At 36.8% G+C, this 25,964-nt stretch overlaps 1 protein-coding gene across 1 annotated transcript in view; it reads left to right on the top strand.

Annotated features, from left to right (window-relative positions):
• gogo (thrombospondin-1 like protein golden goal) overlaps positions 1-24,841 on the top strand; it is a 71,343-nt gene extending 46,502 nt beyond the window's left edge. The window contains exons 5-9 of the mRNA XM_073982463.1: positions 15,867-16,221; positions 16,285-16,449; positions 16,507-16,792; positions 23,255-23,681; positions 23,753-24,841. Of these exons, the coding sequence (XP_073838564.1) occupies positions 15,867-16,221; positions 16,285-16,449; positions 16,507-16,792; positions 23,255-23,681; positions 23,753-24,769 (2,250 nt within the window). The 3' untranslated portion in view covers positions 24,770-24,841. The remainder of the gene's footprint in view (positions 1-15,866; positions 16,222-16,284; positions 16,450-16,506; positions 16,793-23,254; positions 23,682-23,752) is intronic.
• Positions 24,842-25,964: the final 1,123 nt, after the last annotated feature.

The raw sequence follows: 25,964 nt of genomic DNA, 5'->3' as shown, positions 1-25,964 counted from the left end.
AGTTGAGGCTGGTAAGATGGCTGTGATTTGCGAAGAGACATCAATAACAATTGAAAAGACACATAAACCAAACGCCGTTAACTTCGCCAAGTTAACATTTAATCAAAGCGTGTGAACTGGATCACACAACCTTTCTTTACGATAAGCACTCACCAACAAAAACATTACACGCTATCCTTCATCATCCACAGAAGGAAGCACACCACACCAAAACATATCCTTCAAAGGATATTCCACATATTCTTCACATTCTTTATGAAACTACCACTGTAGTACTACAAAAATTCTCTCTCATCGCATTTTAGAAAACCCATAAAAATGATTATGTGAAATCCTCATGATGAGATTGACATGTATAGTAGCATCTGTCTAGTAGCATCTCTACGTGTGTAAAACTGACATAAACCAACATGTTTTCCACTCATTGTTGCCTTACTTCGTTACAATAAAATCAAGAAGCTTAGCAAAGTTCACAGATAAGTTCACGCACACTATGTGAAGCTGTATTAGTGATACCGGCAATAAATAAAAGGAACCAGAGGTAGTAGGTGTATATTCAGGGACCATAAGCACATTGCAGCCATCAAGACAAGGGTTTTTTAACATAATCCTCTATTGAAACAGATATGGTTATAGCAAAGGTTTAAGGAACAGTGGGTAAGTAATGATGATCATAAAATATTTACATACAATATCTCGACTTGACGATTTGTTTTCTTTAACAGAACGGATGTAGAGGAAAATTATTTTATGAAGATCTTTCCTCTGCATATTTTCCTAATTTTCTTTGTAAAAATATTTTATTCGAAATATTTAAATCTCTAATATGTGTGAGTAGTATTGGTCACTGTGTCTGCCTCTCGCTCTCTATTCTCAATTACTCTTGACGTTATGCCTTCCGTATAGAATGGCCATGATTGCAAATGTAAAATAATGTAATTTATAAAAGATTTTGTCGTTTACATAATGTAAATCCAATTTAATAGCAGCAACTACATGGTCCATACGGCTGACAAGGATTCCAAAAAAAAAAAAAACAAAAAAATACCAACAACAACAACAGCACCAACAGACCAAAAAGATGAAAATACATGCGGATAGATATCAAGACAAATAGACTGAAAATGAAGAAGACACATTCTCAAGGAAATTGTTTAGGTCACTTAAGGTTATTAGAGATGAAGAGGATGAAAAAGATGGTAACGCAATAAACTTTGAGAATAGACCATAAAAGCAAATAAAGAAGGTGAGAGTGAAGTGTGGCTTAGTATTGAACTTTCAGTTGAAGGCCAGGCGGTGTTTGAAGAGAGAGAGAGGTGTTGGGGGATTTTGAAGGGAAAGCATGAAGTAAAAATTTGTTGTAAGGATTTTGGCTATCCTTGGCCTTAGAGGTTTTGTTGTTTTTTTTTTGTCTCCCCTTAATTTCTAATATTTTCCAATCATTTCGATTGTTTCGCTTATTGGATTAAAATGTGCAAACATTGAATCCCATTATCATAAAACGCTACAATTTCTGATGAAAAATATGCATATAAGCAGAATCGACACGATAAGGAAAAGAAGCAAATACAATACTACGGGATTTTTGAGTTATTGAGCCAATTTCTCAGGAAGTGTAGTGTTGGACTTTCCCCCAAAAAATGTTTACCTTCGTAACTAGGTCCGCAAACATTGTGTGGGAAATAGCCAAAAGAGTGGTTTGGTTGTTTGGACCAAATTGGGGTATCCCTTCGGGGTTTACTTTACGTATTGCCTATTTTAGTATGTGCCGGCAAGCTTTTGTGGAGATCTTGAACTATTACCTGAGGAAGTATTGACTCGATACACAATTCCAATGATGATGAAGCTTAACAAAACAAAACACTTTGATTGCTACAAATGTCTAAAATCTATGCATTCACTTCACCCACTACCTTTGGTTAAATTTATTGTCCGTATCACTAATACAGCTTCATGTTGAGGGTTGAAGTTATATTTGCCCCATCACATGTGAACTTTGTTAAGCTTCTTGATTTTATTGTACAGAAGATTAAGCATAGCATAGACCGAAAATCGTTGTGTGTGTGTGTTTTGCATCCTTAGGAATGTTCGACAGACAAAAGTATGTGCCGGCAAGCTTTTTGGTGTTCTTGAACTATTACCTGAGGAATTATGGACTCGATACACAATTCCAATGATGATGAAGCTTAACAAAACAAAACACTTTGATTACTGTAAATGTCTAAAATCTATGCATTCACTTCACCCACTACCTTTGGTTCATTTTATTGTCTGCATCACTAATACAGCTTCATGTTGAGGGTTGAAGTTATATTTACCCCATCACATGTGAACTTTGTTAAGCTTCTTGATTTTATTGTACAGAAGATTAAGCATAGCATAGACCGAAAATCGTTGTGTGTGTGTTTTTTGCATCCTTAGGAATGTTCGACAGACAAAAGTAGCTCATCCTTCAATTCTTTTCAGAAAAGATATCAATGTCCTTTTTTATTCTGCAGTGGGTTTCTTTCACTGAACATAAAGGATATGTTTATGGTCATCTCCTGCTAGTGTGTGTGCCGATATTTTCTTCCAGAATAATATTTATATAGGCCTTTTTAGTACGTGTTGCAGAGGAATGTGTATGTATGTGACGTATGTAAGTTTTATGTTCTTAACCTTAAGCAACTTGGTGTGTAAACCGGTAGTTGATTAAATGCAGCTTATAGCCAATCATTCTTCCATATCCTTTTTTGTAGTGAATATTTATTACATGGAAAGGCAATTGTTTGTTATGTGTGTTTTATCACAGCTATGGTTGTCCTTCTGTCCAACAGGCAATTTACAAATATTTGATTTTACAATTATATTCGAAATTTGTCCACAATTTATTTAACAGCGACGACTTTTGGTTGCTTTTTCTGAACGTGAATGTTGATTCTTAATTTGCTTGGGTCCCTCGGGATAAAATCAATACTAAAAAATTAATTCTTACATGGTACTTGGGGCTGTGCCAAAATGATACTCCATATGGCATTTGTACTTCCTACTGGTGCTTCAGAGGTATTCAGAAAAACATCCTTCCCGAAACACGACTTTAGCACCCCTCTCCTTTTTGGCTTTTTCGTGTGGTCCTTCCTGCCTTTTTGGTATGGTTCTTCGGAAAGGTATTTAGAGTTCTCCAATTCTCAATCCGTAGACCCAGACTAGGTCTTCTTATAGAAAACCATTAGGTCTTCTTATAGAAGACCATTAGGTCTTCTTATAGAAGACCATTAGGTCTTCTTATAGAAGACAATTAGGTCTTCTTATAGAAGACAATTAGGTCTTCTTATAGAAAACCATTAGGTCTTCATATAGAAGACCATTAGGTCTCTTATAGAAGACCATTAAGTCTTCTCATAGAATACCATTAGGTCTTCTTATAGAAGACTACTACTCTTCGTATAGGAGACCAGACGATTTGGTCTTCTTCTTCGTATAGAATTCCAATAGGCCTTCCTCTAGAAGACTCTACTTATAGAAGACCACTAGGTCTTCGTATAGAACACCATTAGGTCTTCCTATAGAGGACCATTAGGTACTCTTATAGAAGACCATTAGGTCATCCTATAGAAGACCATATGGTCTTCCTATAGATGCCCATTAGGTCTTCCTATAGATGACCATTAGGTTTTCCTATAGAAGACCATTAGGTCTTCCTATAGAAGACCATTAGGTCTACTTATAGAAGGCCATTAGGTCTTCTTGTAAGTTGCGAAGGGGCTGTCAAACATTTGCCTTCCCCGTGGGGTTTCTATTGAGGAGATAGACACTATAATGATCTGGAATCAGTCTTCAGAACTGCGATCGTTTGTCCCAAAACAAAAATCGAAACGAATATCCCTGGGAAACCTCTGCCCTAGAATTTTCGGCTTCTTTCGGACGTGTAGAATAATTTGCAGGACATTGTGGGGTACACAAGATCCCTCCCGAGTAGACCGGGGCGATTTATATAAAAGGAAAAAAGTGATAGTGAGCGCCTGGTGTTTCTGATTCTTGGGATTGTACTGAGCAAAAAAGTCCACTAGACCATATGTCTACGGTGAAAATCGAGCCCCCGGATTTTGACTTGAAATTTTTCATGGATATTTTGGCCAAACCATATCTCAGAAACTTGACCTATCATGAAAATTTTCTTTTGTGTTCTTAATACACTCACCAAGGGTTTTCATCTCCAAAAGGAAATTTCCACCCACTGACTTTGAGTCAAATTTTGTAGCAAAGTGTAATTTATCGATATTTTCCGAAAAATGTGCACTTTCTCGGGGCCATAACTACCTGAAGGAGCGTTCCAATGCTTTTGCGATGTACTAGAGAGTTCTTAATTATTGTCTTGGCTACAATTTTTGTCTTTGTGTTGGATCGAAAATCTCAGTGCTTTGGCTGTTACATACATGCCAAAATATCCAAAAACCTTGAAAAGAAACTTCAAGTCAAAATCCGGGGGCTCGATTTTCACCGTAGACATATGGTCTAGTAGACTTTTTTGCTCAGTACAATCCCAATAATCACAAAATCCAGGCGCCCGTGGTGGTGTTCCAATCGCCCCACCCTACTCCCGAGTCCTACATTAAGAGCAGACATGCGGAATCTTGACCATATAATAGAAGATTGAAACCGCATATTTGAGCCATAGAGGTCTCAAATCTTCCACGAGGGAATCACTGTATACAACTGAACCTTTGGACGGGTCAAAAAGCGGCTGGCCATAAATCTAGCGATCTGTAGAAGAGCTGAGGAACTAAAATAATGAGCCCATCTATGACGATAAGTTAGAAGCGAAAGCTTTGGCCGACCATATGCAGGATGTGGTATCTCGGTTCCTTATCTCGGTTAACCTAGCAAGAGAGGGTGTGAATATTTTTGAAAACAAATTGCACATCCATAGAATTTGACATGTTCTTTCTTCGAATCTAAATAGAAAACTCGCGTTATTAAAAGTGCAAAGATCGACTTTTCGCCTAAAAACCTGTCCAAATTACCAATAGTGCAGCGATTGCCACCTCAGTGTACACATGTTTGTGTTTGCTCCGGATTCTTTTGGTCCATGCCAGGACGGAGGAAACCCCAGTACCAATATGGATGTGTTTTGTTTGTCACATCCGCACCCATTACACTCAACTGGAAGTGGGGCATCTCAGGCGTTGTTCTGGACTCGTCCATGCGAGGTACTATGACAGGGACTATGAACTGGAGGTGGGCGATTGTCGTGTTCATGGCACTAGAAACACTACACAACAAAATTAAAGGGTTTAGTACTTGTTGTCGCTAAAGTGTTGTTGTTTATGTGTGCATTTGTTGACCCTAGGGGCCATCTACTCTACAGTAGACGACCCTAGGAGCCATCTACTCTACGGTAGACGACCCTAGGGGCCATCTACTCTACAGTAGACGACTCTAGGGGCCGTCGAATCTATAGTAGACGACTCTAGGGGCCGTCGAATCTATAGTAGACGACCCTAGGGGCCATCTACTCTACAGTAGACGACCCTAGGGGCCATCTGCTCTACAGTAGACGACACTAGGGGCCATCTACTCTGCAGTAGACGACCCAAGGGTCCATCTACTCTAGAGTAGACGACCCTAATGGCCATCTACTCTAGAGTAGACGACCCTAATGGCCATCTACTCTAGAGTAGACGACCCTAGGGGCCATCTACTCTACAGTAGACGACCCTAGGGGCCATCTACTCTATAGTAGACGACCCTAGGGGCCATCTACTCTACAGTAGACGACCCTAGGGGCCATCTACTCTACAGTAGACGACCCTAGGGGCCATCTACCCTACAGTAGACGACCTTAGGGGCCATCTACTCTACAGTAGACGACCCTAGGGGCCATCTACTCTACAGTAGACGGCCATCTACTCTATAGTAGACGACCCTAGGGGCCATCTAGACGACCCTAGGGGCCATCTAGACGACCCTAGGGGCCATCTAGACGACCCTAGGGGCCATCTACTCTACAGTAGACGACCCTAGGGGCCATCTACTCTGCAGTACACGACCCTAGAGGCCATCTACTCTACAGTAGAACCTAGGTGCCATCTACTCTACAGTAGACGACCCTAGGGGCCATCTACTCTACAATAGACCATCTACTCTGCACTAGACGACCCTAGTGCTCACCTACTTTACAGTAGACGACCCTAGGGTCATATACTCTACAGCAGACGACCCTAGGGGCCATATACTCTACAGTAGACGACCCTAGGGGGCATATACTCTACTGTAGACAACCCTAGGGGCCATCTACTCTACAGTAGACGACCCTAGGGTCCATCTACTCTACAGTAGACGACCCTAGGGGCCATCTACTCTGCAGTAGACGACCCTAGGGATCATCTACTCTACAGTAGACAACCCTAGGGCCATTTACTCTACAGTAGGGCCCTAAGGGCCATTTACTATACAGTAGACGACCCTAAGGGCCATTTACTCTACAGTAGACGACCCTAGGGGCCATTTACTCTACAGGAGACGTCCCTAGGGGCCATTTACTCTACAGTAGACGACCCTGGGGGCCATTTACTCTACAGTAGACGACCCTTGGGGCCATCTACTCTACAGTAGACGACCCTTGGGGCCATCTACTCTACAATAGACGACGCTTGGGACCATCTACTCTACAGTAGACGACCCTAGGGGCCATCTACTCCACAGTAGACGACCGTAGGGGCCATCTACTCTACACTAGACGACCCTAGGGACCATCTACTCTGCACTAGACGACCCTAGGGACCATCTACTCTGCACTAGACGACCCTAGGGGCCATCTACTCTACGGTAGACGACCCTAGGGACCATCTACTCTACAGTAGACGACCCTCAGGGCCATCTACTCTACAGTAGACGACCCCTGGGCCATCTACTCTACAGTAGACGACCCTTGGGCCATCTACTCTACAGTAGACGACCCTTGGGCCATCTACTCTACAGTAGACGACCCTTGGGCCATCTACTCTACAGTAGACGACCCTTGGGCCATCTACTCTACAGTAGACGATCTAAGGGCCCTCTACTCTACAGTAGACGACCGTTGGGGCCATCTACTCTACAGTAGACGACCTTGGGGCCATCTACTCTACAGTAGATGACCCTTGGGCCATCTACTCTACAGTAGATGACCCTATGGGCCATCAACTCTACAGTAGAAGACCCCAGCGGCCGTCGACTCTACAGTATACGACCCTAGGGGCCATCTTCTCTACAGTATACGACCCTAGCGGCCATCTACTCTACAGTAGTCGACCCTAGGGGTCACTCTACTTTACAGTAGACGACCCTAGGGGCCATATACTCTACAGTAGACGACCCCAAGTGCCATCTACTCTGCCGTAGACGTCCCCATGGGACATATACTCTGCCGTAGACGAGCCCAAGGTCCATTGACTTAACCGTAGATAATCTCAAGGGTCATTTACTTAACCGCAGGCTGCCTCAAGGGCCATCTAACTGGCACTAGCCACCCACATCGTTCCCGAAGTCTGGAAAATTGGTGGTCCCGCTGCTGAAGCTAGTCAAGAATACCAGCAAAGGTGAATCGTACAGACCGATTTCTCTTTTGTCACCCATAGCAAACACTTGAGGCTTTAATCCTCCCCAGTGTTACAAAAACGTCCGTCCCGTAATCAGCACAGCACGGTGTATTAGTCGTGGACACAACCAGAGCAAGCTGTGTGATCTAAGAGTGATGGTGGCGATTGACTTGTCAAGACCATTTGACACTGTAAAGCACTCCACGCTGTTTGAGGACATCGAGCAGACTACTCTCCGGCCGTGTTTAAAACCTTGGATAATCAATTATATTTGTGGACACCATTTGTATGTGGAATTCAAGCACAAGAAGCGCATGATTGTACGACCTTGGCATCAGGTGCTGATGTCATTTGTGAAAAGCTGAACACTTTTTTCCACACAAGTAATATGCAAATATCCGCTCTAAATCTACGGCCACTCTGTTCACAACGTGGACGGCAAAGGTGAGCACTGAGTTAAATGCCATGACAGCAGAATTCCGACCTGTAACTATGCCAAGATTCTAGGGGTCACATTCAACAGCATGTTCACCTCGTCCGAGCATGCCAAAGCTATCTGCGACAAGCTCAGATGTAAGAACAAGGTCCTCAAGTCCCTACCCGGCAGCACTTGACATGGAGATAAAGAAACCTTGTTGACCACATATAACGCGATAGGTCGATCTGTGGTTAGCTAAGTGAATATAAGTGCAACGGAATGGAAAACTATTCAAACCTGTCAGAACGGCACCCTGAGAACTACAACAAAGTGCCTCCTCATGTCTCCAATGGAGACAAAGGTTCTTCCAGTACAGCAACACCATGACATACTCGCTCGAGTACTGCAACCCCCGAATTAACGAACTTAAGGTGTAAAAAATTGAACCGTTTCTAAGTGCCTTATCTCTATCTCTCTATATGCCCATTGATGAAAAAACTTCTCTAGATTGTTTCAAAGGCAGTATAGCATATTCATACATGCTACCTTTAACCTTTGGGTTACTTTTTTTGCCTGTAACACTGATTCATGTTAAGGGATGAAGTTATATCATCCCATCACATGTGAACTTTGCTAAGCTTCTTGATTCTATTGTAAAGGAGATTAAGCATGGCATAGACTGAAAAACGTTGTATGTATTTTTGCGCCCTTAAAGATGTTAGGCAGACAAGAATATAGCACATCCTCAGGATTTTACATCACATTATCTTCAACCGTTTTCAAAAAAGATATCAATGTCTTTTTTATACTACATTGATGTTCTTTCACTCAACATAAAGGATATGTTTAAGGTACTCTCCTGTTGGTGTGTGTTGTGTCTGTATTTTTCTCCAGAAGAATATTTATAGGCACCTTCATAGTAAGTGCTACAGAGAGATATATGTGACGTGACTTTTATATACTTGACCTAAAGCAAGTTGGTGCTTAAACCGGTAGTTGATTGTATGTGGCTGATAGCCAATCATTCATCCATACCCTTTTGTAGTGAATATTTATTACATGGACAAGGACAGTTGTTTGCTGTGTGTGTTTTACCAGTAGCTAGTGGTTGCCCTTCTGCACTATAGGCAACTTAAACACACATATGTATGTATTTGTTTTTTACAATACACTCGTATTTGAGATTTGCCCACAATTTATTAAAAATTCGTGACCTTTTCTGTTTACTCGAAATTGAACGTTGGCTCTTGTTATCTTTGAATCTCTTGAGGAAGAAAACGAATAATAAAAAATTTGGTTTGAAACAGTTCAAAAGCTAAGCAAGCTCTCGCCAGTCAAAGGGTCACTCAGCATGGAAAACACCTAAATATTATATGTGCCATCAGCTTTTAAGCCAAGGAAATACAAACTTTAATACAATCAAAAATGTCGCACTTTTTCGTCGATATAAAGTTGATCCTTGAAAAAAATGTTCTTTATAGGAGCGTTGACCCTTCAAAAATATTCTTTAAAAATCCACGTACTATTGATGATCCCTGAAAAATATTCTTTAAAAATCCACGTATTGTTGATGATCCTTGAAAAATAGTCATTAAAAAATCCACATTCTGTTGGGGATCCTTTAAAAATATTCTTTAAAATAACCACGTACTGTTGATTATCCTTGAAAAATATTCTTTAAAAAGTCCAAGTACTGTTGATGATCCTCGAAAAATATTCTTTGAAAATCCATGTACTGTTGATGATCCTTGAAAAATATTCTTTAAAAAATCCACGTACTGTTGATGATCCTCGAAAAATATTCTTTAAAAAATCCACGTACTGCTGATAATCCTTGAAAAATATTCTTTAAAAAATCCACGTACTATTGATGATCCTTGAAAAATATTCTTTAAAAAATCCACGTACTGTTGATGATCCTTGAAAAATATTCTTTAAAAAATCCACGTACTGTTGATGATCCTTGAAAAATATTCTTTAAAAAATCCACGTACTGTTGATGATCCTTGAAAAATATTCTTTAAAAAATCCACGTACTGTTGATGATCCTTGAAAAATATTCTTTAAAAAATCCACGTACTGTTGATGATCCTTGAAAAATATTCTTTAAAAAATCCACGTACTGTTGATGATCCTTGAAAAATATTCTTTAAAAAATCCACGTACTGTTGATGATCCTTGAAAAATATTCTTTAAAAAATCCACGTACTGTTGATGATCCTTGAAAAATATTCTTTAAAAAATCCACGTACTGTTGATGATCCTTGAAAAATATTCTTTAAAAAATCCACGTACTGTTGATGATCCTTGAAAAATATTCTTTAAAAAATCCACGTACTGTTGATGATCCTTGAAAAATATTCTTTAAAAAATCCACGTATTGTTGATGATCCTTGAAAAATATTCTTTAAAAAATCCACGTACTGTTGATGATCCTTGAAAAATATTCTTTAAAAAATCCACGTACTGTTGATGATCCTTGAAAAATATTCTTTAAAAAATCCACGTACTGTTGATGATCCTTGAAAAATATTCTTTAAAAAATCCACGTACTGTTGATGATCCTTGAAAAATATTCTTTAAAAAATCCACGTACTGTTGATGATCCTTGAAAAATATTCTTTAAAAAATCCACGTACTGTTGATGATCCTTGAAAAATATTCTTTAAAAAATCCACGTACTGTTGATGATCCTTGAAAAATATTCTTTAAAAAATCCACGTACTGTTGATGATCCTTGAAAAATATTCTTTAAAAAATCCACGTACTGTTGATGATCCTTGAAAAATATTCTTTAAAAAATCCACGTACTGTTGATGATCCTTGAAAAATATTCTTTAAAAAATCCACGTACTGTTGATGATCCTTGAAAAATATTCTTTAAAAAATCCACGTACTGTTGATGATCCTTGAAAAATATTCTTTAAAAAATCCACGTACTGTTGATGATCCTTGAAAAATATTCTTTAAAAAATCCACGTACTGTTGATGATCCTTGAAAAATATTCTTTAAAAAATCCACGTACTGTTGATGATCCTTGAAAAATATTCTTTAAAACAATCGGCGTACTGTTGATGGTCCTTGAAAAATATTCTTTAAAAAATCCACGTATTGTTGATGATCCTTGAAAAATATTCTTTAAAGAATCCACGTACTGTTGATGGTCCTTGAAAAATATTCTTTAAAAAATCCACGTATTGTTGATGATCCTTGAAAAATATTCTTTAAAAAATCCACGTACTGTTGATGATCCTTGAAAAATATTCTTTAAAAAATCCACGTACTGTTGATGATCCTTGAAAAATATTCTTTAAAAAATCCACGTACTGTTGATGATCCTTGAAAAATATTCTTTAAAGAATCCACGTACTGTTGATGATCCTTGAAAAATATTCTTTAAAAAATCCACGTACTGTTGATGATCCTTGAAAAATATTCTTTAAAGAATCCACGTACTGCTGATGATCCTTGAAAAATATTCTTTAAAAAATCCACGTACTGTTGATGATCCTTGAAAAATATTCTTTAAAGAATCCACGTACTGTTGATGATCCTTGAAAAATATTCTTTAAAGAATCCACGTACTGTTGATGATCCTTGAAAAATATTCTTTAAAGAATCCACGTACTGTTGATGATCCTTGAAAAATATTCTTTAAAAAATCCACGTACTGTTGATGATCCTTGAAAAATATTCTTTAAAGAATCCACGTACTGTTGATGATCCTTGAAAAATATTCTTTAAAAAATCCACGTACTGTTGATGATCCTTGAAAAATATTCTTTAAAGAATCCACGTACTGTTGATGATCCTTGAAAAATATTCTTTAAAAAATCCACGTATTGTTGATGATCCTTGAAAAATATTCTTTAAAAAATCCACGTACTGTTGATGATCCTTGAAAAATATTCTTTAAAGAATCCACGTACTGTTGATGATCCTTGAAAAATATTCTTTAAAAAATCCACGTACTGTTGATGATCCTTGAAAAATATTCTTTAAAGAATCCACGTACTGTTGATGATCCTTGAAAAATATTCTTTAAAAAATCCACGTATTGTTGATGATCCTTGAAAAATATTCTTTAAAAAATCCACGTACTGTTGATGATCCTTGAAAAATATTCTTTAAAAAATCCACGTACTGTTGATGATCCTTGAAAAATATTCTTTAAAGAATCCACGTACTGTTGATGATCCTTGAAAAATATTCTTTAAAAAATCCACGTACTGTTGATGATCCTTGAAAAATATTCTTTAAAAAATCCACGTACTGTTGATGATCCTTGAAAAATATTCTTTAAAGAATCCACGTACTGTTGATGATCCTTGAAAAATATTCTTTAAAAAATCCACGTATTGTTGATGATCCTTGAAAAATATTCTTTAAAAAATCCACGTACTGCTGATGATCCTTGAAAAATATTCTTTAAAAAATCCACGTACTGTTGATGATCCTTGAAAAATATTCTTTAAAAAATCAACGTACTGTTGATGATCCTTGAAAAATATTCTTTAAAGAATCCACGTACTGTTGATGATCCTTGAAAAATATTCTTTAAAGAATCCACGTACTGTTGATGATCCTTGAAAAATATTCTTTAAAAAATCCACGTATTGTTGATGATCCTTGAAAAATATTCTTTAAAAAATCCACGTACTGTTGATGATCCTTGAAAAATATTCTTTAAAAAATCCACGTACTGTTGATGATCCTTGAAAAATATTCTTTAAAAAATCCACGTACTGTTGATGATCCTTGAAAAATATTCTTTAAAAAATCAACGTACTGTTGATGATCCTTGAAAAATATTCTTTAAAGAATCCACGTACTGTTGATGATCCTTGAAAAATATTCTTTAAAGAATCCACGTACTGTTGATGATCCTTGAAAAATATTCTTTAAAAAATCCACGTATTGTTGATGATCCTTGAAAAATATTCTTTAAAAAATCCACGTACTGTTGATGATCCTTGAAAAATATTCTTTAAAAAATCCACGTACTGTTGATGATCCTTGAAAAATATTCTTTAAAAAATCCACGTACTGTTGATGATCCTTGAAAAATATTCTTTAAAAAATCCACGTACTGTTGATGATCCTTGAAAAATATTCTTAAAAAAATCCACGTACTGTTCTTTAAAAAATCCACGTACTGTTGATGATCCTTGAAAAATGTTCTTTAAAAAATCCACGTACTGTTGATGATCCTTGAAAAATATTCTTAAAAAAATCCACGTACTGTTCTTTAAAAAATCCACGTACTGTTGATGATCCTTGAAAAATGTTCTTTAAAAAATCCACGTACTGTTGATGATCCGTGAAAAATATTCTTTAAAAAATCCACGTACTGTTGATGATCCTTGAAAAATATTCTTTAAAAAATCCACGTACTGTTGATGATCCTTGAAAAATATTCTTTAAAAAATCCACGTACTTTTGATGATCCTTAAAAAATATTCTTTAAAAAATCCACGTACTGTTGATGATCCTTGAAAAATATTTTTTAAAAAATCCACGTGCAGTTGATGATCCTTGAAAAATATTCTTTAAAAAATCCACGTACTGTTGATGATCCTTGAAAAATATTCTTTAAAAAATCCACGTACTGTTGATGATCCTTGAAAAATATTCTTTAAAAAATCCACGTACTGTTGATGATCCTTGAAAAATATTCTTTAAAAAATCCACGTACTATTGATGATCCTTGAAAAATATTCTTTAAAAAATCCACGTACTGTTGATGATCCTTGAAAAATATTCTTTAAAAAATCCACGTACTATTGATGATCCTTGAAAAATATTCTTTAAAAAATCCACGTACTGTTGATGATCCTTGAAAAATATTCTTTAAAAAATCCACGTACTGTTGATGATCCTTGAAAAATATTCTTTAAAAAATCCACGTACTATTGATGATCCTTGAAAAATATTCTTTAAAAAATCCACGTACTGTTGATGATCCTTGAAAAATATTCTTTAAAAAATCCACGTACTGTTGATGATCCTTGAAAAATATTCTTTAAAAAATCCACGTACTGTTGATGATCCTTGAAAAATATTCTTTAAAAAATCCACGTACTATTGATGATCCTTGAAAAATATTCTTTAAAAAATCCACGTACTGTTGATGATCCTTGAAAAATATTCTTTAAAAAATCCACGTACTATTGATGATCCTTGAAAAATATTCTTTAAAAAATCCACGTACTGTTGATGATCCTTGAAAAATATTCTTTAAAAAATCCACGTACTATTGATGATCCTTGAAAAATATTCTTTAAAAAATCCACGTACTGTTGATGATCCTTGAAAAATATTCTTTAAAAAATCCACGTACTGTTGATGATCCTTGAAAAATATTCTTTAAAAAATCCACGTACTGTTGATGATCCTTGAAAAATATTCTTTAAAAAATCCACGTACTGTTGATGATCCTTGAAAAATATTCTTTAAAAAATCCACGTACTGTTGATGATCCTTGAAGAATATTCTTTAAAAAATCCACGTACTATTGATGATCCTTGAAAAATATTCTTTAAAAAATCCACGTACTGTTGATGATCCTTGAAAAATATTCTTTAAAAAATCCACGTACTATTGATGATCCTTGAAAAATATTCTTTAAAAAATCCACGTACTGTTGATGATCCTTGAAAAATATTCTTTAAAAAATCCACGTACTGTTGATGATCCTTGAAAAATATTCTTTAAAAAATCCACGTACTGTTGATGATCCTTGAAAAATATTCTTTAAAAAATCCACGTACTGTTGATGATCCTTGAAAAATATTCTTTAAAAAATCCACGTACTGTTGATGATCCTTGAAAAATATTCTTTAAAAAATCCACGTACTGTTGATGATCCTTGAAAAATATTCTTTAAAAAATCCACGTACTGTTGATGATCCTTGAAAAATATTCTTTAAAAAATCCACGTACTGTTGATGATCCTTGAAAAATATTCTTTAAAAACTCCACGTACTGTTGATGATCCTTGAAAAATATTCTTTAAAAAATCCACATACTGTTGATGATCCTTGAAAAATATTCTTTAAAAAATCCACGTACAGTTGATGATCGTTGAAAAATATTCTCTAAAAAATCCACGTACTGTTGATGATCGTTGAAAAATATTCTTTAAAAAATCCACGTACTGTTGATGATCGTTGAAAAATATTCTTTAAAAAATCCACGTACTGTTGATGATCCTTGAAAAATATTCTTTAAAAAATCCACGTACTGTTGATGATCCTTGCAAGAAGATTCTTAAAAAAATCCACGTACTATTGATGATCCTTGAAAAATATTCTTTAAAAAATCCTCGTACTGTTGATGATCCTTGAAAAACATTCTTTAAAAAATCCACGTCTGCTGAAGATCCTTGAAAAATATTCTTTAAAAAATCCACGTACTGTGGATGATCCTTGAAAAATATTCTTTAAAAATCCACGTACTGTTGATAATCCTTGAAAAATATTTTTTAAAAATCCACGCAGGTTGATCCTTAAAAAAATATTTTTATTCTTGATCCTTTAAAAAATATTCTTTAAAAAATTCACGGTGGTTTAAGGGTTAACTGTCAAACGCAGTGGTCCATAAAACGTTGAAAGGATGTGTACATACATTATGAGTGATGAATTCAATTTTGAAATGATATCGACTGCATAGCTAACTACAATGGTGGCACATAGCCTGCAGTATCACCAGCACCAAACCAGACACATTTCAATTTTTTCGTTTTTTTCAATTTCCCCAAAGGCCTAGACAATGCGAGCTATTGATTGAATACAAAACAAAAAACTAAATCTCCCACTTTTAACTAACATTCATCCAACATTCATTCATTTTGTACCTCTGTTTTCCATTTACCTTCTGTCTATTTCAGGTTGATGGTGAAGAGACTATCGCTTTGCAGTTAAGCTTCCTACGTTTGCCCTGCGCCACACAATACATCAAAATACGTGATGGACCATCATTATCATCGACTTTGTTGATAGAGTTACAGGGTGGTGGTGGTGGCAGGGGAATTGGGGTTGCTGGTAGCAGCAGCAACCCAACTGGAGCCACAACAGCCAAGGGAAATGACAATTCACCTGTTATTGTGGAATCCAGCGGAGCACAATTGTTGTTGGAATTCTTTGCCGGTGAGGATGGCAGCGGTGGCAGCATTGCAAACAATACTGAAATTCATACGGGCCTGATATGTACTGGTGGTTTTTTGGCTAATGTGGAACAAATTGGTAGGTGATTTTTAGCTGAGGCATTATTTGTTGAATTTTAAATCTGTGAAATTTTCTTTTCAGGAAAAAATTCCACCGCCTCCTCAAAACCTGTAATGGCTGCCACCGGCTTAACCGTGAAAAGTAGAGCATTTCTTCAAAAACCTAAACTGAAAACGAAATTTACCTTGGTCCATTTGAGTGCCATTGTTTTTGCCAGTATCATTATTCTAATAAGTGCTTTGTTGGGTAAGTTTCCTCGCCCCCCATTTACCTTCTATATACTTAAATGAATTTCTCCCCCAGGCGCCCAATATGTGGTACGTTATCGCAAATATCATTTGGCCATAGCTAAGCGACGGGATGAAGGTTCCCGCCTCCACACACCGAGTGCATCAATGAATTCACTGGCCAGCCCTCCATCGAGAGCCATATCCACAACCACCCTTATTTCGGAAGTGATTTATATGGTAAAAATGCGTCCTAAACATCAGTTGAGGCACTCCATACTCCGTGAGAGTGTTGATGCTGAGAATTTGGCAAGGGAAACGGAGATGAATGAGAAGATTGTTAAGGAACCAACCATTAAGAGGTGAGCAGGAGTGCGAAATGAGTCATGTTGGTCCGTGAAAAAATATTCTTTATAATTCTTATAATAGGGGATTGGTGGTCTTTAAAAACGTTCTTAAAAAATCCATGTTTTCAAGGACTTCGGTTTCTTGAAAAGTATTCTTTGAACAATTTATGTTTTAAAGAAAAAATATTTGTTTAAAAATCCACATTTTCCATTACGAAAAAACTAATTATAATTTCTTTCTTGAAAAAGTTGAAAAAAAAACAAGTAAGAAAAGCGTTAAGTTCGGTCGGGCCGAACTTTTTATACCCTCCACCACAAATTTCAGCCATTTCGGTGGATTAATGTGGTCACAACCTTCAAAATACCGAAATTCGGAAGGTACCGTTCTATGGGGGCTATATGATGGCGTGGACCTATACCTACAAATTTCTGGGGGAAAGTTTTATACGCCTAAAGAAGACTAAATACCAAATTTCAGCCATATCGGTGTGATAATGAGGCTAAAACGTTCAAAACATCGAAAATCGGGAGATATTGTATTATGGGGGCTATATCAACACGTGGACCTATATAAACATGTTATGGTAGAAATGTTTCTTAGCCTCTGGAAACACAAAATACAAAGTTACAACCGATTCTTTGGTCAAATGGGTCTAATACATTCAAAATATATTAAAATGACGCGTACTTTATATGGGGCCTTATATGGGGGCTATACCAAAACGTGGACCTATATAACCCAACTTTGGTAGGAATATTTTTTGGCCTCTGGAGACACAAAATACCAAATTACAACCAATTCTGTGGTCAAATGGGTCTAATACATTCAAAATATATTGAAATGACGCGTACTTTATATGGGGCCTTATATGGGGGCTAAACCAAAACGTGGACCTATATAACCCAACTTTGGTAGGAATATTTTTTGGCCTCTGGAGACACAAAGTACCAAATTACAACCAATTCGGTGGTAAAATGGGACAAATATCTTCAAAATTCCTTAAAACGACGACGCGTCACGCGTCATTTTGTATGGGGGCTATACGAAAGAGTGGACCTACATAACCCACTTTCAATACCAAAAGTCCTACGTACAAATAATGGATTTTCCCAAAATTTCATCAACCTACGTCAATCCGTTCGGACGCTAGAGTGATTTCCACAGACGGACAGACGGACAGACGGACAGACGGACGGACATGGCTATATCGATGTAGAATTGCACGCTGATCAAGAATATATATACTTTGTGGGGTCTACAATGGTTATTTCGAGTAGTTACAAACGTAGTGACAAACTTAATATACCCCCATCCTATGGTGGAGGGTATAAAAATAGGTAAACATGGGTTGAAGCCAACGTGTCTTTTTTTGTTTTCTCTTGATTTGTGAGTAAATCACACTTCTCTCAATTTTCCTGTCAAAGTAAAAGTAGAAGCAAACTAAATAAGGATCATCTCACTAATGTATGACTTTTCAAAATTGGATCTGCTTCTACCATTAAATGATGCTGACATTTTGAAGCCAGATTTACAGTGTTTTTTGAAATGTTCTTCTAATTTCATTCCGCAAACAGGTTTTTCAAAAAATCGTATATAGGATTGTAGAACTCGCGATTCTGAGTTATTTGATATATGTGCCGTGAATGTAGTCTACACAGCTTCATAGAAATCTGCATCCAAATACGGAAATTTTGTGTGAACATTTTTCTAAAAATCATATTTTTCGGGCCTAATTTTTACAATTGCCATTCGAATTCCTTGTACTTGATTGCACATTTTAGTTTTTTACGTTCCGGATCCAATAAATCATTCCCCGTGAAAATCCATCTACTAAAACGCGAGTTACGATAAATTCCAAAGTAGAAAAATCACCTAAAAATGTTTTTGAAAATATCGCGTATTTTATCGCGTTTTCTGCGGTTCGTTTCCACTGCAATGAAACAACTAGTACAGCATCTTCGTTTTAGCGGAAACAGAGATTTGAAAACTTCAATGATAAGGGAGCTACATTCATTTTATCCCAAAAAATAGTGTGGGATGCTACATCCACGGTTCCTGACTGATCGCCTTGAAATAGATATATATATCGATGTAGATTTTCATGATGAACATTGAAATCGGATGCGGACAAAAATTGTATTCACTTTGCGCAAATTAGCGATATTTTATAGGTTTTTTAGTGCTAAGATGCAGCCGATGCTACATCTTAGCCTCCAAATTAAATTTCGAAAAATATATACAAATTAAAAGATATGGTCTTGCTGTACATGAAAATCACATGCGGACAACATGATTTTGATAATTACGCGATTTACACGTATTTAAAAATGCATAGAAATTAAAATTGGTTATGTGACCCCTATTTCCATTTCAGAAGCCTTGAGTTATATCCTCAGCAACCCAATTATCTTCCTCAATAGAAAAGCTTTTATATTAATGTCTATAAAGCAAAATCCGTATATTTTAATTGGAGATTTAAGCAAAATGAAGGAAGTATTCCTATAGATTTTTCCAAAATTTTATACTACATAATGAATGTGAAAAAATATTTTTTCAAACAAAAATTATTTTTTTAACCAAAATATGTGTTTATTTTGGCTGTGACATCGAAACTATAATACCAATTTGTATGATTTTAGTCTCATTTGATTCGCCGTGAAGTTTTGCTCCCATACGATTTTTTTTCGTAATTTTATAGTGGGTAAATGGACCTTTATTTTGAAAGATGTTGACTTACATTCAATAATTTATCAATTTATTATACATTTCGCGAGTACTGAGTAACATTTAACAAATATTATGCAATCTACTAACTGAATCCACTTCCACATAACTTTTTAGTAGCAATTGCTTGCGGTAAAATGATTAGCGTTTTTATAATAATTTTTTCTTTAAAACGAAAATAAAACCGCCATAACTTTTGTCCGCATCAACAAAAAACAGGCTCGCGAGCGGATTCGTACTGAGAATTTGTTTCTTAACCTATGTACCAAAAATCTTTGATGTAGCGCGAAAAAAAATTTAACATTTTTTTAGAAATGGAATATGAAATATTTGACAACATTCGTGATATACACTTTCATACGGGCAAAATGTGCCTCATCGAAATAATGGTTTTAGACCCCAAGTATGTTTGGACGAAATGTGTTTCACACAATTTGGAGTCGATTGAGCAATGTCCGTCCGTCTGTCTGTCCGTCTGCCTGTCTGGCTGGCTGGAGCGCACGATAACGTTGGCTTTCGTAATATTTTGTCCAAACTTAGTTTAAGTTCGAAGATGGGTTATATCGGTCCACTCCTTCCGGTACCTCCCCCACAAAAGTTCGAAAATGTTCGAAAAATTTGTACGTACGATAACTCTTGAAGGGAGTAACCGATTTGGTCCATACTCTGCAAATCGTGAAATGTCTACCAGACTTAGATGAGCTTCCAATATGGACTTAATCGGTCCAATCCTTCGGATACCTCCCACGCAAAATTTGGGATAAGTTCAGTTTAGGAGCTGCTCTCGAATCACTTTGATTTTTGTTTTAGCAACTTGTATTCACTGCCCCCCCATACGACGGTACAAGTTTCATCAGGGGCAAGTCCACACTTCCTGCGAAAATGGCCTGAAAGTTGCAAAAAACCCCTATGACACCGTCTGAGGTGGTTGGAGCGCAAGATAACTCTCGAACGGATCTGCCGATTCGGTCCAAAATTTGGCCTTAGTAATATTATGTCCAAACATAGTTTAAGTTCGAAGATATCGAAGATATCGGTCCACTCCTTCAGGTACCTTCCCCACAAAAGTTCAAAAATGTTCGGAAAAATTATTCGTACGGTAACTCTTGAAGGGAGTGGCCGAATTGGTCCATACTTTACACGTCCTAATATATGTACCAGATATAGATCATGTTCAAATATGGACTATATTTGTCCACTCCATCCGGTACCTCCCACACAAAATTTCGGATGAGTTCACCTTAAGACCTGCAATCGAATCACTTTGATTTTTGTTGAAGCAACATGCATTCGCTGCCTCAATTACGATGGTAGAAGTTTTTTCAGGGGCAAGTCCATACTTCTTGAACAAACAGCCCGAAGGGTGTAAAAATCTCCTATGGCACCATATACAGTGGGTGGAGATCCACTTCCATAATGGTCAATGTCGATCTATTCCTTTAAGTATCTCCTCCGCAAAACTTTTGATTTTTAATCCTAATCAACATTTTTGTCGTTTCATACATCCAAAATATGTTTTTTTTTCGGAAAAATTGTTTTGATATGCACAGGCTGAGGGTATATCTCTGTCGGCAAAGCTGACTGATACTTTTTTACTTGTTTTTTATACCCTCCACCATAGTATTAATTTTGTCATTCCGTTTGTAACACATCGAACTAATCGACCCTATAAAGTATATATATTCTTGATCAGGATAAAATTCTAAGACGATCTAGACATGTCCGTTTGTCCGTCTGTCTGTTGTAATCACTCTACCGTCCGCAATAATTGAGATAGAGTGCTGAAATTTTGCACCCGAGGGTCTTTTTTCCATAGGCAGGTCAAGTTCGAAGATGGGCTATATCGGTCCATTCTTTGGTATAGCCCCCATATAACGGTACCTCCGGATTTGAGGCATTTTGACGTTATTCGCCACCTTTGCAGACCGAATTAGCTATAATTTGGCACTTAGGGTTCCTAGTGATCAACAAACTTATATCCCAAAGCATATGGGCATAAGTCCATGTTTTGGTATAGTCCCATATAACGGTACCTCCCGATTTTCGGTATTTTGACAATTTTAGCTGCAATTTTAAACCGAACTAGCTGTAATGATCGGTATTTTAAGAATTTTAGCTACAGTTTTGTCTATTCAAAAATAATCGTCAATATAGGTCCATGTTTTGGTATATCCCCCCATATAACTGTACCTCCCGATTTTCGGGAATTTTCAGTGATCACGAAATTTCTTCATTAAAATTCGTCAACATGGGTCCATTTTTGAGAGTCTACATTGTTTTGATGAAACTACCCTCAATGTGACTCTATAAATTCCTATAAGCTATAAAAGTTTTCCGCCAAAAAATTTAAAGATAGGTTGACTCTTTGATACAGCCCCGTAGGTGGTACCTTTCACCTAGTTGAACACATTTTTTTAGATTATATTAGATAACACTGTGCAACAAAATGGATGTGAAAGTCTGGGGTACGGAAAATGAAAGGCCTTGGTGAGTATATTATTAACCCCGAAGGACAGATCCGCCGTGAGTCGAACTTCCGCGTTATGGCGTGATGAAATTTTTGTTAGAGACCCTGTGTGCCATCAGAAATTAGCGTTATATCTTTGTTCACTGTTGCTTAAGTGCTCTACAAAAACAACAAACAAAGATATAATACTAATTCATGATGGCTTACAGGGTCTCTTGCAAAAACTTCATCACTCCATAACGCGGAAGTTCGACTCACGGCGCATCTGTCCTTCGGGTTTTTTTAATATACACACACTAAGGGCTTTCATCTCCAAAAGGAATTATCTCTGCCCCAACATTTGTGTTCACAGTGTATTTTAAGCAATAGTGGGTGGCAGTAGTATTATATATATTATCGAAATGTTGTTCCACCTAAAATTGTGAAAGGTCCCTAATTATTCCATTTTAATTAAGACTATTTTATGGTGGAGGGTATAAAAAGTTCGGCCCGGCCGAGCTTAACAACTTTTTACTTGTTTTTAAAATGCACATCCTTAAAAAAATATTTTTTTCAAATACATATCCATGAAAAGTAGTTTTTTAAAAATCCACATCCTTAAGAAATATTTTTAAAATCGGTGTCCATAAAAATATATGAAAAATATTAATTCCAGGTCCCAACAAAGGTCCAGGTCCCTGAAGCAATATTTGCTAAAAATCCACGTTTTTGAAAAATATTTTCTTAAAATCCGAGTCCTTAATTTTTTTTTAAATCCAGGTCCTTCAAAACATATATTTTTTAAAAATCTTCGTCCTTGAAGATGTTTTTGTTTAATCCCCGTCCTTGGAAAAATATCTTCAAAAATCCTCGACATTGAGGATTTCAACGTCCTTAAGAAATATTTTTGTAGGATCCACGTCCTTAAAAATATCTTTTTTTAAATACACCTTCTTTAAAAAATATTTTTAAATCCACGTCGTTCATAAAATATTTTTTTTTAAATCCAGGTCCTTGAAAAAATATTTTTTTAAAAATCTTTGTCCTTGAAAATGTTTTTTTTAACCATGACCTTGGAAAAATGTTTTTAAAAATCCTGGTCCTTGAAAAAATATTTTCTAAAAATCCATGACCTAGAAACTAATTTCTATAAATCCATGTCCTTGAAAAAATATTTTCTTTTGAAAATCCAAGTCCTTAAAAAAATATTTTCTAAAAATTCGCCTACTTGAAAAATGCTGTTTTAAAAATCCACGTCCTTGAAATGTTTTTTTATAAAAATTACATTTTTCGTCTTCTTCCACAGTGTTGATGAACTTGGCAGCACTGGTTCCATTGTGACTCTGCGCAATGAAATCATATCCCCCACCACCGAGACGTTAAGTCGTACTCCCTCCACCGAAGACGGTTTGGTAAATGGTACACCCACTGATTCGTCGAATGGTGAAGAAGATGAAAATGATCCCAAGCATGCCACTTTGAAGCGGAAGGATAGTGCCAAGGATTCCGAGAGTATTATATCATCAGGAATGTCCTCGATCTGTAATAGCCCACCAATGAATACCAAGCGAAGTAGTAAATATTCGGAGCGGTATGATGCTGCCACTCTAAAGATGACCAATTCCTATATGGAAGAGAAAACCGATTGTGAGTCGCTGAAATCGATAATAATTCACCAACAGCAGCAGCAACAGAGGAGGCAACCTCGGTGCAGCAGTGTTAATTTGACAAATGTAAGTTTGGACCAGTTTTAGAGGCTACGAAGGGACTAAATTTTTATTAAAATGTTCTTTTTGTCTTTTAGGGCTGCTATTCCCCTGCCTCCAGCATCATCAGCTCGGCCACCATACGGAGCACAAATGCCAAGGAAAGCAAAGAGAAACAAAACCGCAAAAAGTTATTGGCCAGACCAGGTTCTGAATTCTCGTTGGGAAATCAAGAGGATTTTGAGTTGGATTATTACGACTACAATGTCACAAATGCGGAAGCGGTGCCGGGTTCTTTCTTGGGCATGGATCCTGCCTATTTAATATGGATACCACCATTTGATGATATACCCGATTCCCCGGAGCGAGATGATGATAAAACCCCAGAACCCATGCCAGATGAAAATCAACCCCTCTATGAAGATATTAAAATGCCGAAATATGGCCACTATCTCAGTCCCCACAGCAACACAAATTCCAGCAACAATACTACCACAAATACCAGTCCCATATCAGATGAACTTTCCCCCCTGAATAGTAATTTCCATTCCAAGGCAACCACACCCTCCGAAACAGATTTGAAAAATTGCCTAATACGTAAGGCCATTTCCTCGTCAAATTCTCAAAATTCCTCCAAACACTCAACACCATATCTATCACGCAAAAAACGTAAAACTGCCAGGCAACAATCCAAATCCTCAATGTCATTGGGTTGCAATGAGGAGGAAGAATCAATTCCCTTGAAAGAATTAAATGTAACTAAGTCGGCCAGAAATTTGCTGCTGCGTCAAGAAATTCAGCTACAACAAGTGGAACCAGAAACCATTTTAGAAACCGATTCCATGAATGGTTCTTATATCGAGAAGGAAACAACGGTGGTTAAATCACCAAGTGATTTACAAAATTATACCGATATCCAATTTGCCGATGCTGATAGTGATGAAAGTGATCCAGAAATATCGTCCATAGGACAAAAAGAGAAACAGCGCAAATTATCGGCTAAAGAAATTTTAGCTGAAGAGTGTAAAATTGTGCGTGATATGAAAAAGGTGAGCGGAACACTGCTGCAGCAGCAGCAACAACAAACGCTTACAATGAAAAGGACACAGGTTTAAAAGGGGGAGGGAAGGAACGAAGGTTTTAGGGTGTGATAAGGACATAAAGGGTTTAAAATAGAGCTCTCTTTACAAATAGAGACGAATATTTATTGCAAAATAAAAAAGTTCAACGTTAGGCGCCATTTATGTTTAATTAGTGGGAAAGATCCGTATTACCTGACATGTCGTTTAAATTCTATGTTAATAGGTATCCCATAATTCTAAATCCAGAATTTAATTCAGAATAAAATATAGAAGTTTTATATTGTTCTACTTCAGAAAGGTAGAAGTTAAGTAGTTCCGGAAATATCACCTCCGTATTGGGGAACTCCTCTTTTATTTTACGGGTCTTTGACTCAGAACTCCATAAACGACGTTTCAAACGCGACAGGGGGAAGTCTTTTCTATGTCCTCGAACATATTGGCAAGGTTGATGGTATCGAATGTCTAGAGACATACAAAGACCCTTTAAGGTCTTCTGCAGAGGGAAGAAGCTCGTTTAAGGTTTTCTAAAAACAGATGAAAACCTCTTATGTTTTATCGAGCAAAGAAAGCCTTCTAAGTTATTTTATAGGAAGACTTCTTAAGGTCTTCTGTAGACAGAATAGGACTTTCTAAGGTTTTTCATAGGTAGAAGTAGTTCTTCTGAGGACTTCTAAGGACAGTGAATGGTATTTTAAGATCTCCGAAGGTTTTCTAAGGACAGAAGAAGACCATCTAAGATTTTCAATACGCAAAAGAAAACCTTCTCAGGGCTTCTAAGGATGGTAGAAGCCCTTCCAAGATTCTAAGGTATCCTGCAGGTAGAAGAAGACATTGTAAGGTATTTTTTGCTCAGGCCAAGGCCTTCTAAGGTCTTCTATAGGCAGAAGAAGAATAAAAGAATATTTTCTAAGGTAGAATAAGTCCTTCTGATGTCGTCTATAGGCAGAAGAAGACTTTTATGGTCTTCCATAGGCAAAATAATACTTTCTGGGGCCTTCCAAGGACGGAAGAAGGCCTTATAATATAGAAGAAGTCCTTCTGACGGCTTCTATATGCATAAGAAGAACAGAAAATAATTTCTATGGACAGAATAATACATTCTTAGGTCTTCTATAGCCAGGGGAAGTCCTGCTAAGGTCTTCTAAGTGCCGAAGACGGCCGTCTAAGGTCTCTTAAGTGCAGAGGAAGACCGTCTAAGGTATTTTAAAAACAGAAGAAGTTCTTCTAA

The sequence above is a fragment of the Musca autumnalis genome, unplaced genomic scaffold (assembly GCF_047663935.1).
Source record: "Musca autumnalis isolate F117 unplaced genomic scaffold, ASM4766393v1 scaffold_4, whole genome shotgun sequence".
Classification (NCBI taxonomy): domain Eukaryota; kingdom Metazoa; phylum Arthropoda; class Insecta; order Diptera; family Muscidae; genus Musca; species Musca autumnalis.
This window is presented reverse-complemented; position numbering and strand designations above follow the sequence as displayed.